The sequence below is a fragment of the Motacilla alba genome, chromosome 6, assembly GCF_015832195.1.
Source record: "Motacilla alba alba isolate MOTALB_02 chromosome 6, Motacilla_alba_V1.0_pri, whole genome shotgun sequence".
Lineage (NCBI taxonomy): Eukaryota > Metazoa > Chordata > Aves > Passeriformes > Motacillidae > Motacilla > Motacilla alba.
This window is the reverse complement of record NC_052021.1, coordinates 3,380,768-3,407,464: the sequence shown is the minus strand read 5'-3', so window position 1 is coordinate 3,407,464 and position 26,697 is coordinate 3,380,768. Positions and strand designations below refer to the sequence as shown.

At 53.3% G+C, this 26,697-nt stretch overlaps 4 protein-coding genes across 7 annotated transcripts in view; 3 read left to right on the top strand and 1 right to left on the bottom strand.

Moving 5' to 3' along the window:
- LOC119702804 (C-type lectin domain family 2 member D-like) overlaps window positions 1–26,697 on the bottom strand; it is a 603,052-nt gene that overhangs the window by 155,687 nt on the left and 420,668 nt on the right. The gene's annotated exons all lie outside the window — the stretch shown is intronic.
- Window positions 1,167–8,932, top strand: LRRC20 (leucine rich repeat containing 20). Of its 3 annotated transcripts, none has more exons than XM_038141458.1 (4): window positions 1,167–1,363; window positions 2,189–2,338; window positions 3,875–4,042; window positions 6,629–6,859. In XM_038141458.1, the coding sequence occupies exons 1-4, from the start codon at window positions 1,282–1,284 to the stop codon at window positions 6,712–6,714; spliced, it is 486 nt and encodes a 161-aa protein (XP_037997386.1). In that variant the 5' UTR covers window positions 1,167–1,281; the 3' UTR covers window positions 6,715–6,859. The 3 variants fall into 3 exon arrangements, with proteins under 3 accessions (XP_037997386.1, XP_037997387.1, XP_037997385.1); XM_038141459.1 differs by lacking the exon at window positions 6,629–6,859 and adding an exon at window positions 8,295–8,416 and having other exon boundaries at window positions 1,168–1,363; XM_038141457.1 differs by lacking the exon at window positions 6,629–6,859 and adding an exon at window positions 8,380–8,932 and having other exon boundaries at window positions 1,170–1,363.
- NPFFR1 (neuropeptide FF receptor 1) lies at window positions 9,605–13,958 on the top strand. Its single transcript, XM_038141414.1, is given in 5 exon segments — window positions 9,605–10,029; window positions 10,032–10,079; window positions 11,771–12,064; window positions 12,638–12,737; window positions 13,066–13,958. Coding segments are annotated over 5 exon segments (1,398 nt in total). The 5' UTR covers window positions 9,605–9,869; the 3' UTR covers window positions 13,862–13,958.
- Window positions 15,344–26,406, top strand: PPA1 (inorganic pyrophosphatase 1). Its single transcript, XM_038141439.1, has 11 exons — window positions 15,344–15,475; window positions 15,603–15,667; window positions 19,254–19,307; window positions 19,859–19,978; window positions 21,632–21,718; window positions 21,992–22,118; window positions 22,598–22,725; window positions 24,126–24,211; window positions 24,431–24,500; window positions 25,517–25,556; window positions 26,076–26,406. The coding sequence occupies exons 1-11, from the start codon at window positions 15,412–15,414 to the stop codon at window positions 26,105–26,107; spliced, it is 873 nt and encodes a 290-aa protein (XP_037997367.1). The 5' UTR covers window positions 15,344–15,411; the 3' UTR covers window positions 26,108–26,406.

Below are 26,697 nucleotides of genomic sequence, written 5' to 3'. Positions count from 1 at the left end.
ATCCCCTACCAGGAAAGGGGTTGTAGCCCCCATCCCATACCAGGAAAGGGGGTGTATCCACATATCCCAAACCAGGAAAGAGGTTGTAACCCTGTGAAAAATGTCAATCATTTGTTTTTAAAATTTTAAAAGTTTAATAGTAATAAAATGGTTATAAAAATAGCAATATAATTAGAGTAATGAAAATTTGAACAAGTGAGATTAGGACAATATGAGACAATAAGAACAAAGAGTTACAGACAGTCCGGGTGCCTTTTCTGGGCAAAATAAGCCCCAAAAAAGGACCCACGTTAACAGAGGATTAACCCTTACAAGCAACAGCCTGTTGCATATTTGTATCCCTCATCCATGATGCATCAATTCCATTCAAACCAAGGATTCTGTCTGGGCAGTGTCAGCTTCTTCCTCGGAATCCTGACGGCGTCTGCAGGGCTGAGCGAGGCGGGAAGAAGTTCGTTTCTTCTGATAATGGAGCAATAAATTCTCTTTCTCTGAAAGATTGAGGTGTCCTGTGGCTGCTGTCTGGTGCGAGTACCTCATTCCTTTCTTTAAAAAAATATCCCACATGCATAGCTTCTATTTTAACATTGTTATAACCTAAAACTACGTTTGAAAAAATTAATACAGCGTAACTTTCCAACATAACACATATAATATATTCATTTTAATATTTCCGAAAAGCCAATCGTAAAATACACATTTTTCACAATCCCCACATTCCATACCATGGAATAGCATTCATCTCCATATCCCAAACCAGAAAAAGGGCACGGATCCCTATATCCCAAATAAGGAAATGGGTTGCATCCCCTTATCCCAAACCAGGAAAATCCCATATCCCACACAAGGAAAAGACACCCACGCCCATGTCCCAAACCAGGGGACAGGATTCATCCCCATATCCCAAACCAGGGAAATGGCATATCCATTACCAGGAAGGGGGATGCATCTCAGACCAGGAAAAGGGATGCATCCTCATTTCCCAAACCTAGAAAGGAGATGAATGCCCATATTCCATACCAGGAAAGGGTATGGAATCCCCATATCCCAAGCCAGGAAATAGGATGCATCCCCATACCCCAAAAGCACCATCCTGGAAAGCTGGGAATCTCACCCCGAGGGACATGCCAGCCCCAGCACAGCCTCCCTCCCTCCCCAGGGAACACTGATCCCGTCGGTTATTTTTAGCATCCCTCTCCCAGAGGCCAGAGTGGCCGGTTTCTGCCTCCAGCCCTGGATCCCCCAGGGCGAAGCGCATTCCCGGCGGGACCGGCCGCCCGCATGCACCGGAGGATGGGCGAGGCGGTCGCCCGGGTGGCCAGGAAGGTGAACGACACGGTGGAGAACAAAACGGATTCCCTGGGTAAGCCCGGCGCTCCGGCCTGGGGCCAGGCAGGGATCGGGTAGCCGGGAGCAGGGCTCTATTTTTCACTGCCACAGTCTAAAAAAAGCCGCCGGCGTTCCCTCCCCGCGGCTCTGGAGAAGAGAAAGGCTCCCCCAAAGGGCCCTCGGCCCCCCAGAGCCAGAGCAGGCTCACAGAATCCCGTGGGGTGTGTCCCCCCTTGCCAGCAGCGGCAGGAGCAGATTTTTCCCCTTGTTGCCGTGTCAGATTTGTGTTTTCCTGCACTTTCCCCATTTCCAGCTAATACCCAAGAGCGGGGTGCAGCTCATCAAAGGAGAGAGATGAAAGCCTCTCGTTTTTATTCCCACTGGATTCCCGGCCCTGGGATATAAACCAGAGTGTGCTGGGAGCTGGGACTTCATCGCTCAGGCTCTCCACATCCTCCTGAGAGAAACGTGGGAGGATGGAACTTGCTCCATCAGCCCCCACAGTGGCTTTGGGGAGGGGGTAGGAAGCAGGGCCCATCCTGGGGCTGGGATACAGCGTTTCCATCCCTGGGGTCTCCTGGGAGGGGAAACAGAAACAACTCAGGACAAAACAAGAAGGCCACGAGGTGAGAAGCATAACCAAACCTTTTTTTCCCCTCCCCACCGCTTGCCATGGGACAACCACCCACGACCATGAGCAATCCAGCCAGGAGCGTGCCCAGGGGAATCCCTGCTCCATCCCCATCAGCAGCGGGAATAGGCATCCCTGGGCTGCTCAGCTGCCCCCGGGGAATTAGGGACACGGGGGAGCGGCAGGACTGAAGTTGCTGGACCCTCGCCTGGGTCCCTCTGTGCGCAGATCTGGCCAACTGCAAACTGATGACCTTCCCTGTGGGAATCTACAAAGCCATGAGGAGCGTCACCGAGGGGATCCATCGCATCTCCCTGGCCAACAATGAGCTCAAGTCCATCACCAGCCGATTTGTCACCACCTTCAGCCAGCTGAGAGGTAAGGGACTGCCACTTCCAACCCTCTGGGACGCTCCAGGAGCCCCCAGGCTGCTGCAGAGGGGGCGAGGCACCCAAGAGTCTCCCCTGAGCTCACATCTCATCGGAAGTGTTAGTTCGGACCCCAAAAAATCCATTTTTGCTTATACCTTCTGGCCACTGAAGGACGAGGGCGCTGGTTCTGCTCTCACCCACCCTTCCAAGCTGGTGCCAGGCTGCTGCAGGGTCCCTCAGCACCCCCCAGCTCCCCGCAAGGACGGGGCAGAGGATGGAGGAGGACAGGAAAAGCAGCCTGGGGATAACAATGGGGCACGGCAATGCAGGCTCTGTCGCTAATTAGTCCTCGCCGTGAGACAGCGACGGGAGCTATTCACTGCAGGAGACGGGAGCGATCGCCAGCACCGCGGGGACGCCTCCCTGCAGAGCCCAGAGAAGGCAGCCCGAGGCTAACCCACTGAAAAATGGCCATGCAAGCATCCGGAGCATCCAGCACCACGGTACTGAACACCGACGGCGGCGCTGGGGATGCTCCGGCAGCTTCTAAAATCAATTTTATTCCCACAACATACCGCACAAATGCCACTGCGGTGGGTGCCTGCGGAGGCTTCCCTTGCTCCGGAGCAGTGAGAACACCCCTAGGCTGGGGAAAGGAAACACGTCCAGCAAAGGAAATCAATTTTCATTTTCTAGACAGCACAACAAGCCCTGAAGGGAAAAAAAAAATGACTTTGTTTCCCAGCAAGGGCTTTGCTCCAGCAGTGAACCAATCGCCCCTGCGGTGAGCTGCGCTGGGTCTCAGCGGGAACAGATGCCCCAGGGCTGGGGACAGGCTGAATAAGGCAGGACCTATAAATACCAGGTATTAGCAGGGGCAGGGCAGCTTGTGTGGGTATTTATAGTGCAGAAAGCCCTGTGTCACTGGAGAAGGGCGCTGGGACAGTGGGATTTGGGGTCTGTTCCCAGGAGCGCTGCTCCTGGCCCCACAGGAGCTCATTTCTGGGGCGGGAAAGCAACACAGATGGGCAAACTGTGAAAAATAGGGATTTTTCACATCTAAAGGCCTCGCTCCCACCATTCTGTTTATTCCTCAGAAGGGGTTCAGGCACGTGAATATAGAGGGCTAGCCTTAAGCCACGACAAATGACCATTGGGGAGGTAATTGCACTGACTTTATGAGGAAATATTCCTTATTTTTTTACACACTCTGCTTGCAAAAGGCTGCCCAATTTCATTAGGAAAACATTGCTCCTAATGTGGTATTCCCAGCAGGCAAATCTACGACGGCAACCACGGAAAACAGCAAAAAGGGAAAAAAAAAAACCAAAAAAACCCCCCAAAAAACCCAAAAAAACCAAAAAAAAAAAAAAAAAAAAAAAAAAAAAAAAAAAAAAAAAAAAAACCACACCAATTTTTGGAGCTGAAATCCCACTGGTGGACCTGGCAGTCCGTGGGGGCCAGAGGCTGTAAATCAAGCTGTGCATTAGTTATTTTCCCATCTCTTTCCCTGCATCCCACCACATCCCTTCTCTCTTCGCAGAGCTCAACCTGGCAGGCAATTACCTGCACCGCCTGCCCGAGGAAATCACCTCCCTGCTGCACCTCCGGGCCATCGACCTCTCCCGCAACAGGTTCCGCCGCTTCCCGGAGCCCCTGGCCACCGTCCCCGCCCTGGAGACCATCGACCTGGAAGAGAACGAGATCGCAGGTGAGGAGGACCTTTTCCCAGTGGAAAAAGGTGATTTAGCATCACCCCATGAGAGCCTTCTCTCTTTGCCTTTCCCGGGAAAGGACATTTGCCTCCCAGGAACCGAGCCCCATTTAAGCTGCCCCATTCACCACGCTGGGATGTGGCTCTTAAAGGCACCTCCAGCTGGGGGTGAGCAAAAATCCCCAGATTTCATTAAAAAAACCAGAGCTGGTTGCTCCCAGCTGGTTGCAGAAGCCGGCCCCAGGAATGCTGGGCCGGGAGGTTTGCTGCCAGGCTAAGCAAGGACACCTGAACATTTCCCAGAACAAGCAGCTGCTGTTTAACACTACAAAATCCCCTAAAAATTAAATTAAAGGAATGGTAAGAGCTGCTCATCCCTCAGCCCTGCAGCGGCAGGAACATTTTCCATGCGCAAAAAGCTGAAGGCTTTGGAGCCTGTGAAAGCTGGGCAAAAGGGGCGGCTGATGTACACAGATAAAAGTGAATTTATTTAGCAGGCAGCCTTCAAAGAGCCCAGGCTGGAGCATCCCACACCCCCACGGACCCCCAGGGAGGCGAATATCGGAGTCCACTCCATTTTGCTGTTTTATCTGGGATTGCTTCAGCTGCTGCTGGGAAAGCTGCTCCCTCCAACACGAGGTTTGTTAACAGCCTCCCATCAGCTGCTCCCCAGCTGTGCCTGCAGAAACCCTGGAATTAAAAACTGCTTCCACGGGAGCCAGAGAAAGGCACGGCTTTTCCTCACCCTCTTTTTCTCTCCTGCCTCCCGGAGAGAGCGGTCTCACTTTTAGCTCCCTCCATCACTTTTTGAGTTCAATTGGCTGATTTCAATCCCTGCTGGTCTCCAAAACTGCATTTTCCCCGCTTGTTTTGTGGAAGCGGGATGCTGCAAGGAGGGAATGCAGCTTCTTGGTGCCTTTGCTGAAATGCAGGGAGGAAAAGCTGCATCCAGGGCTGCACCCGAGCTGGATTGGTCCTGGGGGAGCGGGTGGCCTGAGAACCCAGGCTTGGTCACCTCCCACCAGGCTCCCCTCGGCTGGGAGGTGTCCTGCAGACGTGGGGAAAATAAAAACAGAGTGAAATTGGACAATTTCAAGCCAAGATGTTGTAGGGATGTGTCTGAGTAGTGCACACGACGCTGTCTGGCTGCAGAAACAGGTGATGTGAGCTTATTTCACACATCTTCTGGAAAGGGGAGAGGTAGACACTGGAAATCCGGGGGGTTTCAGCCCATTTTTTTTCCAAGGAAACAAAAACCTGGGCAATCACGCTGCTCCCACCAGCCCTTCCCAAACAAGTTCCCCTGCGGGTGAGCTGGTGTTTGTAGGGTTGCAGATGCCCTGGTTTGTGGTGCTGTGCCAGTGCTGGTCCTGCCTGCCCCCTGTGCCATGCCAGGGATGCTGGAGAGGCTCCTGCCAGGGCTGCAAACCCAATTTAAAAGCTCCTGCTGAAACAGCTGAGTGACTTGCTGAGACATATCGAGCTGGAGGTGGTAGGGGATGTTTTCCAAAGGGAAACAGGAGTGAAAGCAGATTAATTAATGCCTGCCTGGAGCCTGTGGGCTCTGTGAAAGGAGACATTTAGTGCCACAAGCCACCCTTTTCATCTAAATAAGCTCTTAACCCTGGACTGTAATTATGTATGTATTACTGTCAGTGCTTTTAACTCTTTCCCTGGTAATTAGAGTTGTATCAAATCAGCTTTTAAAGCTCCCAAATCCATGGGGATGTTTTGGAGCCTGGAGCTCCAGCTTCTCTTTCCCTTATTCCTTGATTAATGGTTTAATAGGGCTGATGTTGAGGCTGCTGCCGAGGCTGGGGAGGTCACTGCTGGGGACAGCCGTGGTTAATTTTGTTCTTCCTGAGAAGATGGGACAAAGGGGGGTGGTTTCAAACTCAGAGCAGGGCTAGATGGGACACTGGGAATAAATTCTTCCCTGTGAGGGTGATGAGACGCTGCCACAGGGACACTGTGCATTCCTGGCAGTGCCCAAGGCCAGGCTGGATGGGGCTTACAGCAACCTGGGACAGTGGAAGGTGTCCCTGTGTCCATCCAGGGGTGGACTGGATGAGCTTTAAGGTCCCTTCCAACCCAGACCACTCCACCACGGTGTCACTCACCGTGTATTGTCACGTCCTGCTTTAATTAATGCCTTTTCCCTCCCTGTGCTTTGCTTAACTGGTGAAGCCAGCATGAATAATCCAGGCTCAAATGCAAGTGCCTCATCCATTGGGAAGGCAGCAAGGGATGCTTTGGGCTGTTTTTGGAGGGATTTGTGGCTGGCAGGGCACAACCCTACAGCTACAGGCTGCACCGTGTGCCCGGCCTGTCCCTTCATGCCAGGGCTGAGTCACTACTCCTCGCCTGGAATTGAGGTGCAGAGCTGAGCTGTTCCCAGCCTGGGAAGGTCTTGGTCCCCAAAACACTTCACTAAACTCCCTAATTTAAGCAAAATGGGTGAAAGCACTTTTAACTTTATCATGCTGCGTGAGAGGATGATTGAACTTCTTACTCTCCACTGCATTAGATGATGATTGAATAGGGAGATCCATGAATAAAAATATATTACTTTTGTGCTTCAAGGGGAAAAAAAAACAAGCAAAATGAAACGGGGGAACGGCAGTGAACAAATCCACCATGAAGAAGAGTTATTAAAAAAATTCATGTGAAGCTCTGCCTGATGAGCTGTGCGCTCCTAGGGAATTTGTGCATGGAAAATATCACCATTTTCTGGAGGAGAAACAAGGGAAAAAACAAAGGCATCGAAGTGTTTGAGTCTTTTTCCAGCATAAAACGAGTTTCATGGTTTAAAAATCACATAATCATCTAGCAGAATATAATTACAACACTGCAATTCTGCTCCAGGTGCTGGCAGAGGAAACAGGAGCTGGGATAGAAAAGGCTCTTGTCGTTTTGGTGGCCAAATTAAAAGGGAATTGCTTTAGGTAAATCAGACAGGTGAGCTTTGCTAGCCCAAAATATTGTGAATTGTAGCAAAATCTATCACCTTTTAATGAGCTCAGTTAGGCTCAGGTTTTCACATCAGCCTCATTCCTCTGCTCTCTGTGGATTCACATTGGGACCATCCAGCTGAGCTGCACCTTTTTTAAATGCAGAGTTTGTAAATGTCATGTTTTCCGAAGGATAACACCCAAATTCGTGGAAATTGCAAAACAGAAGGGTGCCTGTGATGGCTGAGAGCCATTCTGCAGCCTGTCCAACCAGGGCAAAGACCACGTGCCTTCCTGTCAGCTCGGAGAGAGCTCCTGGGCATTGCAACACCGGGACAAAATCAGGGAATAAGTCTGTGCATCCCAATTCAGTGTCCCAGCAGAGGTTTTATTAGCCCTGGGAGAGCTGGAGGGCAGTGCCCACACAGGATTTCTTGGTGTTTGCACCTTGCTGACACATTCCTTAGAACCCCGGGATCATTTAGGTTGGAAGAGACTCCAAGACCACCCAGTCCAACTGATAACCATTTGCCTGAGCAGCTGGATAAATGAATATTTCACTGTCTTTCTGTTCTGATCAAAGCCTGCAGACCAGCTTAACATCAATAGCAAACCTTTGTCGTTAAACTCAAAAAAACCCCACAAATTACCACCACCCCTCAACACAAACAGTAGTGCCTCCTTACAATCAATTACCCAATCAAATAATACTAATAATCACTTATCCCTCAATCAACCATTCCTCAAAGAATCTCAGCTCAATACCCTCAAGTACAAAATTCGAATCAGCCTCCTCAAAATTAATACACCTTTTAAATAATTTTTGTTAGAAAAGCATTCCTACCAAATTTGTCATTTTTTTTTCAACAAAACCAAATTTTTTTAATTCTAAGCAAAGCCAACAACAACATTCTTAAACTTTCAATCCTTCCCATCATTATTTCAATAAATTATAACAAAAAAACTAATATTTTTAGCTCCTACATTTAGTATTCCAATAGTAATTCCACCAAAAACATCTATAACGATGACATTTCTTTTACCCATGAATGCGCCCAAACAACCTTCCAAAAAATTCAGTTATGTCTGTGCCATTCAATACCTCAAATCCTAAAATCTTTTCAATGCAATGTTTAAACCACAACCAACCAAAATTAACTCACAACCCGGCTCGCCGTAATAAAACAATTTACATTACAAACACACCAGACACTAATACAAATGTCACTATAATTTCTCACGTGTTTTAACCCAATAATTTGGGTTAAATGTAAATATAAACAAAAATCCTACATCAGGTTTGCTGCAGGCTGTCCATCAAGAGGAGCTTTCACCCCTTGCACCCGTCCAGGATGGATTCTGACCGCCGTGCTCTCTTTCCAGAGGTTCCCACGGATAAACTGGCCTCCATGGCGCTGCTGCGGAGCCTCAACCTGCGCGCCAACCCCGTGGGCCCGGAGGTGCGGCTGCTGGTGCGGCCCCTCGTTCCCTTCGAGCTGCTGCTGTCTCCGGAGGAGCCCATCCCCAAAGCCTGACCGCACCCCAAGGTGCCCCGGCCGTCCCGAGGGGCACTGCCCAGCAGAGGGGTCCGGCTTAGCTCCGTCCCTGCTGCGCCCCAAAGCGGGTCCCAAAGCCGAGCCGGTGCCTCGTTTTTCCCAAGTTCAAAGCAAGCGGCGGGGCTCGCCCATGGAGGGATGGCTCTGCCTAATCCCGAGCCGGGCAATCTCCTGCTTACGCCTTTCGGGGGTGCAGAGGGGCTGCAAGACACCTGGTGGGAGGTTTGGGTGGAGCTGGGGGATCTGGATGTGCAGCCTCCCACCCGGGCAGTGACGGGGAGCCGCGGGATGGCGGAGGACATGCCTGCAGCTGTAAGGGTTCTCCCTGGAATTGCTGACACGGTGGTGTGCCAAGTGCCTGATTAAATGCTTTCCTGTTACATCGGGGGGTTTGTATCTGATTAAATTCCAATTACCAGTCTTGTCCTTAGAGAAGCCCCTTCACACAGCTGCTCACTGAAGCCGCCAAGCTGGATTCCCCCAGACCCAAGCAGTATTTCCCTGGAAAAAAATCCTTGTTTTCCAAGGAATTTTTCTTCCCTTCTGTGTTTTCACTGTGGAAACCAAAGTGACCCAATGCCAGTGAGTCCCCACACGCTGCTCACCCCGTGGCTGTCCCCAGAGGTGTGTGGGTGCTGTGGGTCCTCAAGTTGTGTCCATCCCTCCCCAGGAAGAAATGTCCTGGAGCGACTGGCTTCTCCGTGGAAGCCAGGCCACTGCCAAGCACACCCATGTCCCTGAGCAGCTGGCTGCCTGCAAAAAAAAAAAAAACCAACCCAATTCCTGGGAGAAACCCCAGGTGTTATCTCCAAACGCCTTGTTTAAACTTCTCCCTTGTTTGTTCCTTTGGGTATTTAAGGGACAAACACTTCCCAATGCTGTGTGCGGGCTGGGGACAGCCAGGAATGGCAAACCCTGTAAATATTTGACTTCTAGACTTGCCAAACTTTGGTAAAAGATTATGGTAAGAGATGTTGGGCATGCTGGAGGAGCTGGGGTTGAGCGGAGCAGCCTGAAGCTGGGACCAGCATCCCTAAACGCCGTGCTGTTCTCCCTCTGGTGGATCGATGGGGGGGGATCTCCCCACTGGTCTTGAGGCTCCTGGCACATTTTCCGCCCGGGATGGACAGGAGCGCTGCTGGGGACACCGGCCATCAGCTGCCAGCATCCCTGCGGGGACCTCGGCGGCAGCGAGGGGACACAGCGGCGGACCCTCGCTAGGGAGCGAACCGGCTCCCTCCCTCTCCGTGCCCCGCGTGGCTGCCCGCCCCCGCGCCGCCTCACCCGGGGGGGCAGCGTGCGGGTGTCCCGGTATCCATGGCGATGGGAGGCTCTTTCCCCCCGCGCCCCCTCCCCTTCTCCGCTGCAGCCGGCGAGCAGCCGCAACCGGCGCGGCGGCGGCACCGGGGCTCCGCGCCGGGCGGCAGGGACGGCAGGAGGAACGGGGGCCAACCGCGCCCCCTCCCCGGGCAGCAGATCCCTGCACGGCAGCGATGCAGCCCCCGGAGCCGGCTCGGGCCGGCGGAGGTGAGTGCCGAGACCTGATCGATTTTATCCCCGCCAAAAGCTATCCAGCCCTCATCCCAGCCCCTATTCCATCAGACCGGCCCTTCCCCGCGGTGGTTTCCCGCAGCCGGGCAGGTGGTCCGTGGCCCCCCGTGCGGTCCCCCGATCCCCTTGACGCCACGTCCGAGGTGTCAGTCAGTGCTGGGCTGAGGGCGCCTGCTTCCATCCACCCATTCCTCCACCCATTCATCCATCTCTCCACTCACTCATCCATCCGGCACCCACCCGGGTGCTCAGCAGCCCCTTATTTTCCTTTCCCCATCTTCCACCTTGCTTTAACACCACCTCCAATTCCACAGGACACCGACCTCCTGCTAATGCTGCACTGCAGCCCCGAAAGATAAAGTCCAGCAAAGTTTTAGGCTTAATATCACAGGGTTTGGGCAATGTCATTACAGTCTTTGTTAGTGCTCCTGCTTACAGAGCTGGTTCACGCAGCCGATACCGACTGTCTGGAGAATCTTGCCCCTTCGATCCCGCTGCTCCCTTGCCTCTGCAAGAGGCTCCTTCTCCCGTGTCGGCTGCAAACCCCGCCACCAGCGCCTTCTGCATCCCCACTGGAAACGTGTTGCCCAAATCCTGCACCCAGGACTGGGTTATCAGGGGCTGGATAGGGCCCTGCTGCCTGCTGGAACCTTGAGGAAGCCGCTGGTCCCGGTGGCTGGGAAAAGCATCTCGGCCGGCGAGCTGAGCACCGGCACGGGCACAGGGATGGGGGATGTTCCCGCTGCCCAGCGCTCAGCGGCTTCGGGCTGACCTGCAGGAGCTGAGGCTGAGCCTTACAGCTAAAATGCGCCTTTCCTCGCCTCAGCACTGCAGCCTGGATTCTCCCGGAGTCAGTCCCGTCAGCGCTGCAGGCATCTCCTGCCCACGCCCGGCATCCTCCCGCATCCCCGGCTGCGTGCGGCTGGGGAAGCCCGAGGGTGGGAGCTGCCGAGCCCCGCTCCATCCCTAGTGACAAAATGCCACCCGCGCCTCCAGCAGGAGCTCCCAGATAATGGTCATAATGACAATTATCGCTTCTGAAGTGAGGGAAGGGGAGGGTGTCCTCTGCCCCAGCCCCTTTCCCCTGGTTCTTGCGGCTTTGTCGGGGACAATGAGATTTTGCAGAATATGGGATCGTAAACCTTGGCAGCACAAGGAGAAGCAGCGGCAGCCGCCCAGGGGCAGGGATGCTCCCAGGGCAGCCGTGGCTGGGACCACACGGATACGGCTCCCATAAGGCCAGAGCACTGGCGTGTCGGGATGTGGATTTGTCCTCCTTGCATCATCCCTAAAAAAAAAAAAAAAAAGGCTCAGGACATCAGGATTCTGGGCCGTTCTAATTCCTCATCAAAAGAATGATGCAAATAATAGTGATATCAAGTAATAACGATATCAAACAACAATTGCATCAAATAATTATGATATCCATGGTACCAAACAATAATGATGTAAAATAATAATTCAGACGAGGTGCTGCAGAACCTTGAGCTGTGTAACCCAAGGAGGAGGAGACTTGCTGGGGCACGAAGATGAGTCCAGCAGGACATGTCCCAGCCAGTCTGGGCACTGGAATAAATGTGAAAGCCCACCTCTGGAGGCATTAAAATCTTAAGTGAATAATTGCTTTACTCTCTCCCAGTTTCATCTTCCTGCCTTCCCTTCTCCAGGCCCTTCCAATGGCACCTGGTGGCCCAACTCCAGCGCCAGCCACCTCCTGAGGGAGAACTACACCTTCCTGGCGTACTACCAGCATTCCTCCCCCGTGGCCCTCATGTTCATCCTGGCCTACACCTTCATCTTCCTCATGTGCGTGATCGGCAACGTCCTGGTGTGCTTCGTGGTGGTGAAGAACCGCCAGATGCGCACGGTCACCAACGTGTTCCTCCTCAACCTGGCCATCAGCGACCTGCTGGTGGGCATCTTCTGCATGCCCACCACCCTGGTGGACAACCTCATCACAGGTGAGCAGGGCAGAGGAAGGGGAAACACCTTTTTTTTTTAAGGTTCTGGCAATTTGTGGTAAAACAAGTTTGGCCCTAATGCTGCATTTGCATATTTGTTTGAAGTTCAGCCATTCTTCACCAAGCAACTCTGAAAAATACTCCTTTCTGCATCCACCGTCTGTGCTGGCTCAGCTCTGCCTGTTGACCTTTCCAAAGATAAGGGAGTTGGGAGGGTTCAGCTGCAGCAGCAGCCAGGCCATAGGGCAGGGTTTGTGTTTATTGATTTTGGGGTGTGATTTATTTATTTATTGGTATTGGGGTCAAGAAACAAGATGAAAGTCCTTCTGATTGAGGGTCCCAAAGTCGGCAGGAAAAATGACAGCCACCATGTTCTTTGAGTTTCTAAGTGTAATGTGCATCTTTTTATCAATTTTGGGGTTCTTCTTCAAGGATCCATGCCGCTAAAGGCTATCTCCACACAAGTTGGGAGCAGGACTTAGCATCCCCCAGCAACCACACGGTGGATGGGGACACCTAAAGGGAGCTGGGTGAGCCAGAGGCACCCACAGCCTCCATGGTGTCCCCTCACAGGTTGGCCCTTTGACAACACCATGTGCAAAATGAGCGGGCTGGTGCAGGGCATGTCCGTCTCCGCCTCGGTTTTCACGCTGGTGGCCATCGCTGTGGAGAGGTACGTTGGCATGGGGACGTGTGGACGTGGGGACCAAACCATCTCCAGCAGGTTGCCCTGTGCGGCTCCCATTGCGGGAAAGCTCCTGGGAATGTCAGGAGCCTGTCACAGCTCTCCAGAAGCACCACAAAGCTGTCCACGGGGCGTTCCAGCAACGTGTCCTTCCCCACGCTGGGCTGAACGCAGCAACCTGGCTCTGCCACCAAAAGACACGTGTAAAGAGCAACCCGCCCTGCCCTGCATCCTCACCCCGGGGTCCTGGCCGCCCTCCTTCCCCAGGGATGTCCCCACCGGGTGCCCAAAGCCACCATGAGCTGTTCCCCCACAGGTTTCGCTGCATCGTCCACCCCTTCCGGCAGAAGCTGACGCTGAGGAAAGCCCTGCTGACCATCGCCATCATCTGGGTGCTGGCCCTGCTCATCATGTGCCCCGCTGCCGTCACCCTGACTGTCACCAGGGAGGAGCACCACTTCATGGTGGACACCTACAACAACTCCTACCCTCTCTACTCCTGCTGGGAGGCCTGGCCCGAGACGGGGATGAGGAGGATCTACACCACCGTCCTCTTCTCCCACATCTACGTGGCTCCCCTCGCCCTCATCATCATCATGTACGCCCGCATCGCCTGCAAGCTCTTCAAGTCGGTGGCGCCTGCCCACGGCGGAGAGGAGCCGGAGGGGAGGAGGATCTCCCGGAGGAAGGCCAAGGTCATCAACATGCTCATCATTGTCGCCCTCTTCTTCACCATCTCCTGGCTGCCCCTCTGGACGCTGATGCTGCTGACGGACTACGGGCGGCTGAGCGAGGGCCAGCTGCGCCTGCTCGCCGTCTACGTCTACCCGTTCGCCCACTGGCTGGCCTTCTTCAACAGCAGCGCCAACCCCATCATCTACGGCTACTTCAATGAGAACTTCCGCCGCGGCTTCCAGGAGGTCTTCAGGGCCCCCCTCTGCTCGCTCCACTGCCAGCGCAGGCCCTACGCCCCCCGGAGCCACGGCCCCGGGACCCTCTTCAGCACCCGCAACCGCATCTTCACGCAGGCGCGGGCCAGCGACTCGCCAGCCGTGTCCGAGTCAGGGCCGCTGGCCCCGCGCCGCCCCGGCGTCCCCGCGTGGGACGGCTGAGGAGCCGTGGCCACCAAACCCCTCCGGACCGAGGGATTGCGGGGTGGGGAGTGGGCATTTGCAATGAGACATTGAAATAAAGGTGTGTCCTACTGAGGATTGTTCCTGGCTAGGCTCCTCCACCTCCCCCACGGCACCATCCAGAGCCCCCTGGGCCCTGCCAGGACCCCCCTTACCCAGTCCAGGCACAGGGCCGGGGAACGCAGGGATCCAGGAGAAGTGCGGGAGAACGGGCCGTCCTGTCCATGCCTGGCCATGCCATGGAGAGGCATGCAGCACCATGCTGTGCTGGACCGTGCCATGCCGTGCGGGACCGTGCCAAACCACGCTGCCATGGCCGTGCCAGGCAGGACTGAGCTGGATTGTGCCGGACCGTGCTACCCCACGCTATCATGGCCGTGGGGAATGGACCATTCCATGGGCATTCCATGGATGGGCGATGCTGTGTCCATGTTGTACCAAGCCATCCCATGCTATCGTGACCCTTCGAGACCAAACCACGCCACGCAGGACAACGCCACTGCTTGCATTTGTGGCCATTCCTGGGCACATCCCACCACACCGCAGTGACCATGCCATGCTGGACCAAGCCATGCCATGCCAGTCCATGCCATCCCACACTGTTACACCTGCGCTGGGCCGAATCATGCCATGCTGGATTGTGCCAGCCCATCCTTGTGTGGCCATGCCAGGCAGGATCACGCCGTGCTGGACCACGCCACCCCTTGCTACCGTGGCCATGCCGAACCATGCTGGGCTGGGATCATCTGTGCGGGTCCGTGACAGCCCCGGCTGTTGTGGCCATGGCGAGCAGGACCCTTCCAAGCTGGGCAGGGCCATTCCCAGCCGGGAAGAACCATTCCAAACCAGGAAGAACCATTCCCAACCGGGAATTACCACACCAAGCTAGGCAGGGCCATTCCCAGCTGGGAAGAACCATTCCCAGCCGGGAAGAACCATTCCAAACCAGGAAGAACCATTCCCAACCGGGAATTACCACACCAAGCTAGGCAGGGCCATTCCCAGCTGGGAAGAACCATTCCAAGCCGGCAAGAACCACTGCAAACCAGGAATTACCGTTCCCAGCCAGGAATAACCATTCCCAGCCGGAAATTACCATTCCCAACCGGGCATTCCCATTCCCAGCCGGGAAGAACCATTCCCAACCGGGCATTCCCGTTCCCAGCCAGGAAGAACCATTCCCAACCGGGCATTCCCGTTCCCAGCCGGGAAGAACCATTCAAAACCAGGAAGAACCATTCCCAACCGGGAATTACCACACCAAGCTGGGCAGGGCCATTCCCGGCTGGGAAGAACCATTCCAAACCAGGAAGAACCATTCCCAGCCAGGAATACCCATTCCAAACCGGGCATTCCCGTTCCCAGCCGGGCATTCCCGTTCCAAACCGGGCATTCCCGTTCCCTGAGGCGCCGCGTGGCGCGGGGCGGGCCGGGCCGGGTGCGCGCTCGCGCGCGTGCGCGGCCCGCGCCTGCGCAGTGCCCCCCAGCAGCCGGCGGCGGCGGCGGCGAGCGCGGGCGCGTGCGCGGCGATGTCGGGGTACGGCGTGGAGGAGCGCGCCGGGCCCCACAGCCCCGAGTACCGGCTCTTCTTCAGTGAGTGCCGCCCCCGCGGGCCCCCCTGCCCCGGCTGCCCCTCCGCAGCCCGCCCGCGCTCCCCTGAGTCCGCTCAGGTGCGGGCTGCCCGGTGTGCGTGACGCGGCTCCCTCCCCTTGCCTTGCAGAGGATGCCGCCGGGCGCTACATCTCCCCCTTCCACGATATCCCCATCTACGCGGACGCCGGGAAGGTAAGAGGAGTCCGGGAACACGCAAGGGATCGGGGAGTCCTGAAACATCCGGGAGATCCGGGGTGCTGATCCATCCTGGGGACCAGGGGATCTGGAAACGTCCAGGGGACCAAGGGATCTAGGAACATCCTGGGAAACAGGGGATCTGGGAACACACAGAGAACCAGGGGATCTGGGAACACACAGGGGACCAGGGGATCTGAGAACATCCTGGGAAACAGGGGATCTGGGAACACACAGAGAACCAGGGGATCTGGGAACACACAGGGGACCAGGGGATCTGAGAACATCCTGGGAACCAGGGGATCTGGAAACGTCTATGGGACCAGGGGATCTGGGAACATCCTGGGAACCAGGGGATCTAGGAACACACAGGGGACCAGGGGATCTGGGAACACACAGGGAAGCAGGGGATCTGGGAACATCCAGGGGATCTGGAAACGTCCAGGGGACCAGGGGATCTGGGAACATCCAAGGGACCAGGGGATCTGGGAACACACAGGGGACCAGGGGATCTGGGAACATCCTGGGAACCAGGGGATCTGGGAACATCCAAGGGACCAGGGGATCTAGGAACACACAGGGGACCAAGGGATCTGGGAACATCCAAGGGATCAGGGGATCTGGAAACGTCCAGGGGACCAGGGGATCTGGGAACATCCTGGGAACCAGGGGATCTGGGAACATCCAGGGGATCTGGGAACATCCTGGGAACCAGGGGATCTGGGAATATCCAGGGGACCAGGGGATCTGGGAACATCCAAGGAACCAGGGGATCTGGGAATATCCAGGGGACCAGGGGATCTGGGAACATCCAAGGAACCAGGGGATCTGGAAACGTCTAGGGGACCAGGGGATCTGGGAACATCCAAGGGATCTGGGAACATGCAGAAGACCAGGGGTCCTGTAACATCCAGGGGACCAGGGGATCTGGGAACACACAGGGGATCAGGGGTCCTGAAACATCCAAGGGACATGGGGATCTGGGAGCATCCTGGGTTCCAGGGGCTTTGGGAACACACAGGGGACCAAGGGTCCTGAAACATCCAAGGAACCAAGGGGTCCTGCAGCCTGAGACACCCAGGGGAGGCTCACCCTACCAGGAATGGGTTTTTCTCCATCCTGGCCTCGGGTGGAGCGACCCAGGAGAAGAGAATGGATGATCTCATTGCCAGTTTCTGCGTCAGAGATGTGAGTGGTTGGCTTGAGCTCACCCATGCAGGCATTTTGGGTTAGCTAAGCAGAAAACTGCTTTTTTTTGTAATATCTCCCCCCATTCCTATGGGTGCTGCATGGTATTTCAGGGGTTTGGGGTTTGGCTGCAGTGTGGCCTGCAGTATAATCTGACAAAGAACAGAGGGTGAAGATGAACAGGTTAAATTCCTGCTGTAGCATCTCCTGGGACCTCTTGCCTGGCAGAACCTGCCCCTTGCAGTGCTGCAGGGCTTTCACATCCTTCTAGCAGCCAGTGGTTAGTCAAATTAGGCTGTTCTGAGTAAAAAATGCCCCAGCTTCAGGAAATCAAAATGGTTGTGTTTCAGTTTTCATTTAATGTTTTTTTCAGTGGTGCCTCAGGCTCTCTGACTCTTTACTGTTGTAGCTTGTTCCTTTCTCTGACTACAAAGCTGTGCAGCTTGGGAAATGTAGTGGAGCAACTACTGCCTGTTAGAGAGAGCTGAAATTCAGAGGCAGGGAGTGGTTCTGGGAAAGGAAAAAGGAAAAAAGCTGAGAGATGAACCTCTAAAAAGCAGCTGATTGAACTGCTGAGGTGAAGGTGATGGAGATACCTGAGGCGCTCTGGGAAGTGTGTAGTGGCTTTTGCCATCACGGAGGAGAAAAGATGGATTGTGGTCATCCAGGACTCAGCAGTGGCCGAGTAGGGAAGCGGTTCCAGTGCAGGTAACCCAGACAAGGAAAATCCAGATAATGCCACGCTTTGCAGACGCCTGCAGAACAGGGGAGGAAGGAACAGGGGAGTGAGTACAGAGGTGAGGGGGAGTTCCTTGAACTGGTAGTGCTTAACAGGGGAAACTGGTGTGCCCTCAGGCACACAGCGCTGCTGCCAGCACCTCTGTGCCAAGTCATTCAGAGAAAAAAGTCCCAATAGCTGAAGGTCACAGTCCCCGAGGTTACACAATAGCGCTGCTCCCATGGGGCTCTCTCTGTGGCTGGAGTGCCTCAGCACTGAGGTTTTACTCACCACTGGGCAGGTGGGCTGCCAGCCACAATACAGGGCCCAGCTCAGAGCAAAAGGTTGTCCTGCTCTGTCTGGGCTCCTTGATCTTTATCCTCAGACTCTTAAGACGCTGAGAGGATTGCAGGGTGTTTTTTTCAGTCTCAGGCTGGGCTGTGTTGACCTTACCTGGACCTGTGTCATTGCAAAGGGATAACCTTGAGCTGCTCTCTGTGTGTCTTTGGCCAAGTTGGGCCATGGGGAGGCTTCAGTCCTTCCAAAGATGCAGCCCCAAGTCATCTTTCCCTGCCTGCAAAGCCATAAGCTCCCAGCCCAGCCTGTTCCAGTTGCCTCATCCCTTCCCTCGAGTTAGGAATAAAAAGGGTTCTGTGCCTTTCTGCGTGCGAAATGCAAATGAGCAGTGACCCCCTGCAATTAAGGGGTTGTAATAAAGCTCTGCTGGGGAAGGGTGTGGGCAAAGTCAGTGATGTAACAGCACTTGTTGCACAATATCAATCCAATTATGGGGCAATACAGGTTCGAGGGACTTTGCCATGCTAATACTGCTTAAGGTGGGGATTAGAAGCCTTGCCCAGGCCAGGGAGCAAGGTTTGACTTTTTGTTAAAAAGCCATAATCTCTTCAAACAGCAGATGTTAAGGTTCAGGTGTGGAAAAGCTTGTTTTCCTGGAGAGGAGGCTGACATTGAGCTCTCGGCCCAGCTGGACCAACAGGAGATGTTTTCAAGTGTCACCTGTAAACAAGATACAGTGAGATGTGGTTCCGCATTTCTCCCCCACATTTTCATCCTCATACCATGCCACGAGCAAGGTCTGCTTTTACAGGAGTGTCAGCCTGGAGAAAGGGCATCCTTCCCTGCATTATGACTAGAATATTTGGGGGGGATGGTCTCACTCATTCAGGGCAGTACACAGATACCCACACTATTAAATAGATGGCTTGTCTTGTTGGTCTTGTCTTTTCTGGATGGCCAGGGTGGCTCTTTCTGGAGCATTAATCACTTTGGATTTAATAAATGAGGCCCAAACCCCATTTTGTTATGTCCAGGGCAGGTTGTATGCAGCTGTTTGCCATTGATTTAACCTGTTCCTGTAGCCTAGGAACGTGATGGGGATGTTTGTAGGTGGCAACTGATGGAGAACATGTGGGAACCTCAGTCTGGCCTTTGGGTGTTTTGTGGGATTCAGCTTGGAGTGATGACAGGTGACTGTGCTACAGGACTTTTATCAGCCGTCTCAAAATTAGCACTGAAAAAAGCAAACCAAAAAAACCCAGCAATAAAAGCTTGGTTTCAGGTGAACTGGCTGGTTTTTGTGCTCACTTGTACGTGTTCCCTAGTTTAAAGCGTGGCCCCACGACTCCCTCCCACTCACTGCTCTTCTGCTTTCTTCAGAATGTGTTCAACATGGTCGTGGAGGTACCTCGATGGACAAATGCTAAAATGGAGGTAACTTCATTACAGTTCCAGTCCAAATGCTTGGCTTTGCCAGGCCCTCCTCAGATCCACCTCCACAATCAGAGTGGTTTCTAACTTCTCCTCTCAGTACCTGCTTGATGCTGGAGGTCTGGTGTGGAGGCTGAGATTGCAGATGTTGGAATGCTGTGGTGTTCTCCCGTGGCTTCTGATTAAAGCAGTATTTTATGGCTCTAAACCCCATGGGATTCCAAAGCTTTTAAGTGTGCTGGAAACTATATCCCAAGGGATGGCAGTGGAACAGGAGGTGTCCAGTATCTGCTGCTGGCATCAGCATCATCTCCTGGTCTCTTGGCTTGTCAGTTCCATTTTTAAAAAAATTGCTTTTTTATCCATAAAGGGTAAAGCAGAGGGATTTATTTCAAACTATATTAATATTATATTATATTATATTATATTATATTATATTATATTATATTATATTATATTATATTATATGAAACAAATATATAATAACTGTTTATATTATAACTGTATTATAATTAATATGTTATATATATGTTTATTTATAACTTTTCTTTCAGATTTCCACAAAGGAACCCTTAAACCCAATTAAGCAAGATGTGAAGAAGGGGAAACTGCGCTTTGTAGCAAACGTGTTCCCCCACAAGGGCTACATCTGGAATTATGGTGCCATCCCACAGGTACTGTGGTTTATCCCAGTGGCTCATCCCTCCTGGTGGGGAGGAGGGAGGGTGCCTGTGACTGTATTTAAGGAGCAAAAAGGTCAGCAGAGAGTCTGGTCTGGAGCGTGGTGTTTGCAGCTGGATAGGTTGTCCTGCTGAGGGAGAGAACCTGTCAGGAAAACAGGGGTATTTTTGAGCAGAAATACCAAGTTTTAGGCTTCTATCTGATGTTATAAACAAGCTCCCTGAGGATGAGCAGCTGCTGCTCATCCCCAGCTGCTGGCAGCTCGGCCGGGCAGGAGCTGGCAGGTCCTTCTGTGGCTGAAGGGAGCTGTCATCGTGCACCTGGCAATGCTGTGCCTTCAGTTCCTGCCTGGCAGAGCACGAGGCTTTATCCTAAGGATGCAGGATTTAGGCTGAATCTTTATGAGAGACTCTTCTTGCCAACGCCCACCACTGCACAGATGTGCTTTCCCAGAAACAGCTGGCAAGGTGGGACCACGATAGTGACGTCTGAACACACGCTCTTAAATGGCTGGGGACTGCCAGATAAAGAGGGACTTCAAACGAGGCTGTTTGCCTCTGATGTTCTGTGAGGCTGGGGTTCCCTCCAGAGAAATAAGCTGTCAGCGACAGATCACAGGCAAACACTCTGAATTTGGTATTTGTGCTCTTGACAGTAGCACATGTCGAGTGTTTTCCCCACGTGGCTTAACAGGTTGAGTTGTTTCCTGCTTGAATGGATTGTGGTGCCTCTTTCTTTGTGCACAGTTGTGTCTTTTGAAGCCTTTGCTCTGTCATGTGTTCATGGATCAAAGGTGTTTGTGCATCAAGAGCTTAACACTTCCTGGTAGAGAAATGTGATAGTGTTTGTGGCCCCACAGCACCACCCACGTGTCGAAGCATCCTCCTGAGCACTCTGGATCCATCACAGGTGCTGACTACACTGGGCATGTCCTGGGACACAGAAGTTTGGGAAGAACATTCCTTTTTTATATCTCAACCCCCTTAGGAGTACGTGTTCCTTATGATGCAAGTGGGCATGGAGTGCTTTTCACTCCTGATCAGGAGCATGTTTTAAACAGCTCTTGTTCTTGGAGTCAATTAATTGGCCTCTGGAGTCGTGTCCTTCAACGTGCATTCGCTGCTGTGGGTGAGATGCAGAGTGGGACTCCACATTCTTATCACTTCTCTGGGGTTAACAGTGTCTTTAATTGTTTAATTAAAGGGAAACAATACACCCTGTCTGTCTTCCATCTCTGCTGGACTGCTATCTGGAGTTCAGGAAACTTCTGCTAAGGAATGAATAGGGAGAGGAACAGGCAGGAAGCCAAATCAACAATCGCCCTTTATAGATGTGAACTTCACCTTTCCGCAGCTGTGGGGCAGAGGAGGAAGTCTGGGAAGTTGTTGAAGGGGTTTGTGGGTAGGAGGGGGCTGCTTACCTTGTGGAAGAGGAGACCTTTTAACTTGAATTCAAACTTCCCAGGCCCAAGGGAAACAGTAGCCCAAATACCTGACCTGGCAGCAGGTGTGAAGTGGGCCATCCTCTGTTTATTGCAGGCAACTGCGTGCCCGAAGTAAACCTGCTTTTTACTACCTCTTTAAACCTGTGAGGTCTTATTCTTGTATGCGGTTGATTTTGGTGTTGGTTTGGGGTTTGTTTTTCAGACTTGGGAAGACCCAGGTCACAAGGATGAAAATACTGGTTGCTGTGGAGATAACGATCCGATTGATGTGTGCGAAATTGGAAGCAAGGTACCGCATCCTAAATGGCTCCTGAAACGTGTAATTAATGTCTCCAAAGCCAATTAGCCAGCGACATTATTCATTTCCTACCTCCCCTCCCTTAACGATGTGATGTTTCCCTCTGCTGCCTCTGGAGATCGTTGCTGAGATGAGGCAGGGCTGATGAGCTGCTGACAGCCAGAGCTCGTTTCATGCTGGCTGGCTGCCTGCTGAGCCCCTGCACGGCGTCCTGTGGAGCGCTCCTCGGGCGCATCGGGGACAGCAGGGCCTTTGTCCTTGCAGGTCTGCTCCAGGGGAGAAGTCATCAAGGTGAAGGTGCTGGGCACGCTGGCCCTGATTGATGAGGGAGAGACAGACTGGAAGGTCATTGCTATCAACGTGGAAGACCCCGAAGCAGCCAGCTACAATGGTGAGTTCCAGGGGAGGAGCAGGAGCAGGGCTTCCCTTCCTCCCCTGGAAGCTGCAGGAGCTGGGGACAGGGCTTGCTCCTTCTGTGCACCGCTGTCACTCAGATGTGATGCTGGAAGGACAGTCCTGGAGCAAAACATTTCCCTGCTGTTTGTCGCATGTGGCCAATCCTCTGCCCAGCCTGGCATTCCAAACTCGGAGCAAGGACAGGGGTTGTCCCCCAAGCCTCTAATCCAGGCTGTTTAAACGTGTCCACGCTCCTGGGGACACTCGGGAGACACATCCTGAGGATGAAACACTAACCTCCCCGAGGAGATACTCCCTGAGTCTTCAGGGAACCTGTGTGAAATGTTGCGAGGGCTGCTTGGGGAGGGGCCGAAAGAGGCACAGCCCAGAACGGCTCAGCAGAGCCACTTAAATTCTGTAATTCACTGCATTCTGTTACTGTTTCTGGCTAACAAACCTCCTGTCCCCTGCCAGACATCGAGGATGTCAGAAGGATGAAGCCTGGATACTTAGAAGCTACTGTGGACTGGTTCAGAAGATACAAAGTACCCGATGGAAAGCCAGAGAACCAGTTTGCCTTTAATGGGGAATTCAAAGGCAAGGTAGGATCGCCTTCCTGTGCACAGAGGCACCTGGTCCAAAACCTGAGCTCAGGCTGGGTGGGGACACGAGTGAGGTGCTGACAGAATGGATTTTTATGGGGGTGCTGAGAGTTGATTTCAGTTCATCCTGCTGGATTTTTCCGGCCTAGTGAGTGCAGGAATACCAGAAAAAAAATGCTTGGGGTTATCACCGTGGTGTCGTTGAATATTTTCTTCATGTGGGATCACTTCAGGGCTGGGAGCCTTCGTGTCAGAACCAGGTGGAAAACACCAGGTTTATTTGCTCCAGCTCTGGAGCAAAGGCAGCCTGACATCACCCTTTGCCTCCCTTACCCGTTGGCTTTGTTCCACTGCAACCTGGTGCAAGTTAAACTTAACTCAGGAGTTAAAACACTTCTTCCTTCAGGCATGAAGTGTTCCCTCACGCCCTGTGAGTAAGGCTCTGCCTTGGCAGCACTCTGCCTCTTCTTCTGGGTTGGATCAGATAAGTTACTGCTCCTGAGCAGGTGAAATCCTGTTTTGGTGTCCTCACTCCTGCCCTTCCTGGAGTGCCATGAGGGGTTTAGTGAGGTGACTCAACTCCCAGGGCTCCAGAGGTGGTGCAGAGGAGGGGAGTTCTTCCAAAAGCCCTCTCTGGGAAAGAAAATGGAAGTCATGAAGGACTTGTCCCTTTTGTCTGTAGCACAGCGCTAGGTTGGTCGGGCTGGAGCACCTTGCTGCCCCCTCAGGATGGGTGAAACCTGTCAAGGAAACTGGAAAGTCAGGATAAAGAACCTCAGACATGCTCTGCAGTGTTTTATTTGGCTCGGTTTGGTATCAAACCAGGACATTTAGTGCTGGTGTTCACACCAACAAGGAACTGTGTGTGTTTCCTCCTCCAGCTGACAGGTTAATGCTTGAGCATATATTGCTCATTTTTAAGGGAAGAGGTTGATCTGCCTGGAAACAAATTCATTTCTAAGTAGTTGCAAAGCCAGATCACCTGTGTGTCTCTTCCTGCTGGTCTGAATTATTTGCCTGGAGTGGAGAGAGCTCCTGGCCAGGCCTGGATCAGCAAGCTGCTGGAGACAAACCGAGTGGGAGGAGCAGCAGGGTGGAGGTGCTGCTATAATGGAGCACTGGCCCGAGACTGTGCTCAGTTTCTTTTGGCCCCAAGCTCGCTCTGTGACCTTGGCAGATCCTCCCATCTTGAAAGCAAAACAATTCTCCTGCACAATCCTGGTTGTTTCAGCTGTTGTGTGCTGGGAGTTTCTGCTCTTCCTGAGCGGCACCGGGGCGGAAGAGGTTTCTTCCAGCCCCTTCCAGAGCTGCCTAACATCAGCTCCTTCTAAGTGATGGTCTGGAGGAGGTGGTCTGGTGCTTCCACATGACATGATGTTTGTTCTCATCTCCATCTTCAGGATTTTGCCCTGGATGTCATCAAAGGCACCCACGAGCACTGGAAAGCTTTAATAACAAAGAAAACTGACGGAGGGGAGATCAACTGGTAGGTTAATGCTTGTGGGAACGTGCCCCTTCCTCTTCCCTAAACTAAAAACCCTGGAACAACCCTTCCTGAGGGGTGCCATGCTTTCTGTTAGCTGCTGGCTGCCTCGCCAGGCCTTTCCCCTCCACTTGGCAGCTGAGATCCTTAATATTCCATTAGTTAATGCTGCTGGGGGGAGGCTGGGCTTGCACCCTCTCACAAGTGCCCCATGTCTTCCAGCACCAACCTGACAGTGTCTGACAGCCCCTTCTGCTGCAGTCAAGACTGTGCAAAAGCTACTGTGGATGCAGTAAGTACCACTTTGAGCGGCCAAACCCTGGTGTTACTATCAGGGAAAACGCTGCGGTTTGTGTGGTGAATGGCACATGGCATTGCTCAGAGTGTTTTGGGTGGCTGAACACCTGCTTCTGGTTGAACAGGATGGATGTGGAGCGAATCAGACGTTCCTCCAGAGGCTTCTCCCTGCCCTTAGTCATCCAAGAGATGGAATCCCAAATGGAGTTTGCGTGGAGGGCTGAACTTCTGAGCTGTAGCTTGGCCGTCAGCTGTTCTGAGAGGGTTTTCGTATTTGGGCTTCCAAGTGCTTCACAGTACAGGTCTCCCTCTGAGAAAAGAGACCTAATTCCCCAGGGATTTTGCAGCTTCAGAATGAAGAGCTGTACATTCCTGGTTGTAGTTCTCCTGTCCAGCCTCTGGAATTAATTGTGTCTCCCTGGACTTGCAGAGTGCTGCTGTTGGCAGCCTGAAAGGGCTTAGAGGGAGGGGACAGGAAAATCAAAGTGCAAATCTTGCATCCCGTCCATAACTGGAAAGCCAAGTCTCTCTGTGGCCTTGGAGAGACCTTTAAAACCATTGTGTTTTTGTAAAGTGCTGGTGTCCCAATGAGGTTTCTGAAAGCCCTCATGGAAGATGTGTCACCAGACAGGGATTTTCTCTGTCTTGGGTTGTTGAATACCAGGGAAAGCTCTTCAGAGGAGTTCTCAGGGAGCCCTTCGTGCCTCTGTTCCCCCATATTTTTTAAACCAATGTTGCAGGGTTAAAAAAAACCAGCTGCCTGCACCTGTGTAGAGTCTGGAGCGGGAAGTGCTTGTGCTGGGAGTCAGATGGCCCTGGAGCCTGCACCAGGGGAGAGCCCCTCGGGCATCCCCGGAATGGGCAGGCTCCAGGAATGCTGCATGGGAGCTCAGTTGTTCCCCCACAGCTGACCGGCTGCCACTGGGGCTCAGGAAAGACTTGTGCAGCCCTAACTGCTGTGAGGAGAGTGAAGGACACCTCTGGTCTCTGATAACACCCTTTTTGTTTCAGACGCCGCCGGGTAAAGCTGCCAGCCCCATCCCACCCGAAGGTGAGCCTCAAATGCCCCCCCGGCATCCCAGCACACAGCAGGGGCTTCCTCAGAGGAACTGTCCTCGGGAAAACGAGGGTCTGAACTAAACCTGGATGGTGCTGTAGCCAGGGCAAGCTGAGGGCAGTGCTGGGAGCAGAAAGAGGAGCTGGGCTGACACTTCCAATCCCTTCATGGGGAATAAACCTGTGGAGAAATGCGTGTCTCCCATGTGGGCATGGGAGTTGGAGGCTTTGCCTCCCTGGGTCAGCTGAGCCAGAGGAAAGCCTGGCTTGCTGTCCTTGCTGCACCGAGTCATGGATGCTCCTAATGGCAGCCTGAGCCAGGCTGACTGCTCTGGGAAAACAAATCCACATAAAACAGGGTTGTGCCAGAACCTGTTTGCTGTGCTGAGCAGCTGTTGCCAGGAGCAGAGGAAGCCCCTGAGCTGGAGGTGACACACGCACACTGCCACGTAACTACTTAATAACTGGGTGGCTCACAGGGGACTAACCCCCTCCTTTTTTCTGCCCCACACAGTCGACAAATGGTTCTACTACCAGAAGAACTAAGTCCCGAGGATGGTGGTGAGACAGCTGTGTCCTTCCCACCGAGGAGCTGCCACACGCAGGAATAGACCAGAAAAATAGCTTCAGTGTCAGCAAGAAGACCTTGCCTGTAACTTTGCTGATTAGAATTCCATACCTAGCAGTGACGTGTCTGCTGAGGCCTGGTGGAGGCTGGAAGAAATAATTTATAAATTCCAAACACCCTGCACAAGCAGGGTCGTGTGGTGTGCTCTAAGTCGTGACAGGAGATCGCTCACCTGGGACCTGTATGGATGCTAGAAATAAAAAACTACTGAAATCCAGTGCTGTGGGGCTCCCTCTCCTTTCCCTCCCTGGAGCTGAGGGGTCACAAAATCACAGACCCACCGAGGCTGGCAAAGCCCTCAGCGATGAGGGAGCCCAGCCGGTGATGGCTCCCCCGCCTCGGCACCGAGTGCCCGTCCGGCCTTTCCTCAAACCCCCCCGGCACGGTCGCTCCGCCCACCCAGTGTCTCATCCCCCTTCCCACGGAGCAATTCCCCGTCGTGTGCAGCCCGGAGCTGCCCCGCGTTCTCTCCCGCTGCCCTTTGTTCGAGGGGGGGTTTACGGGTTCG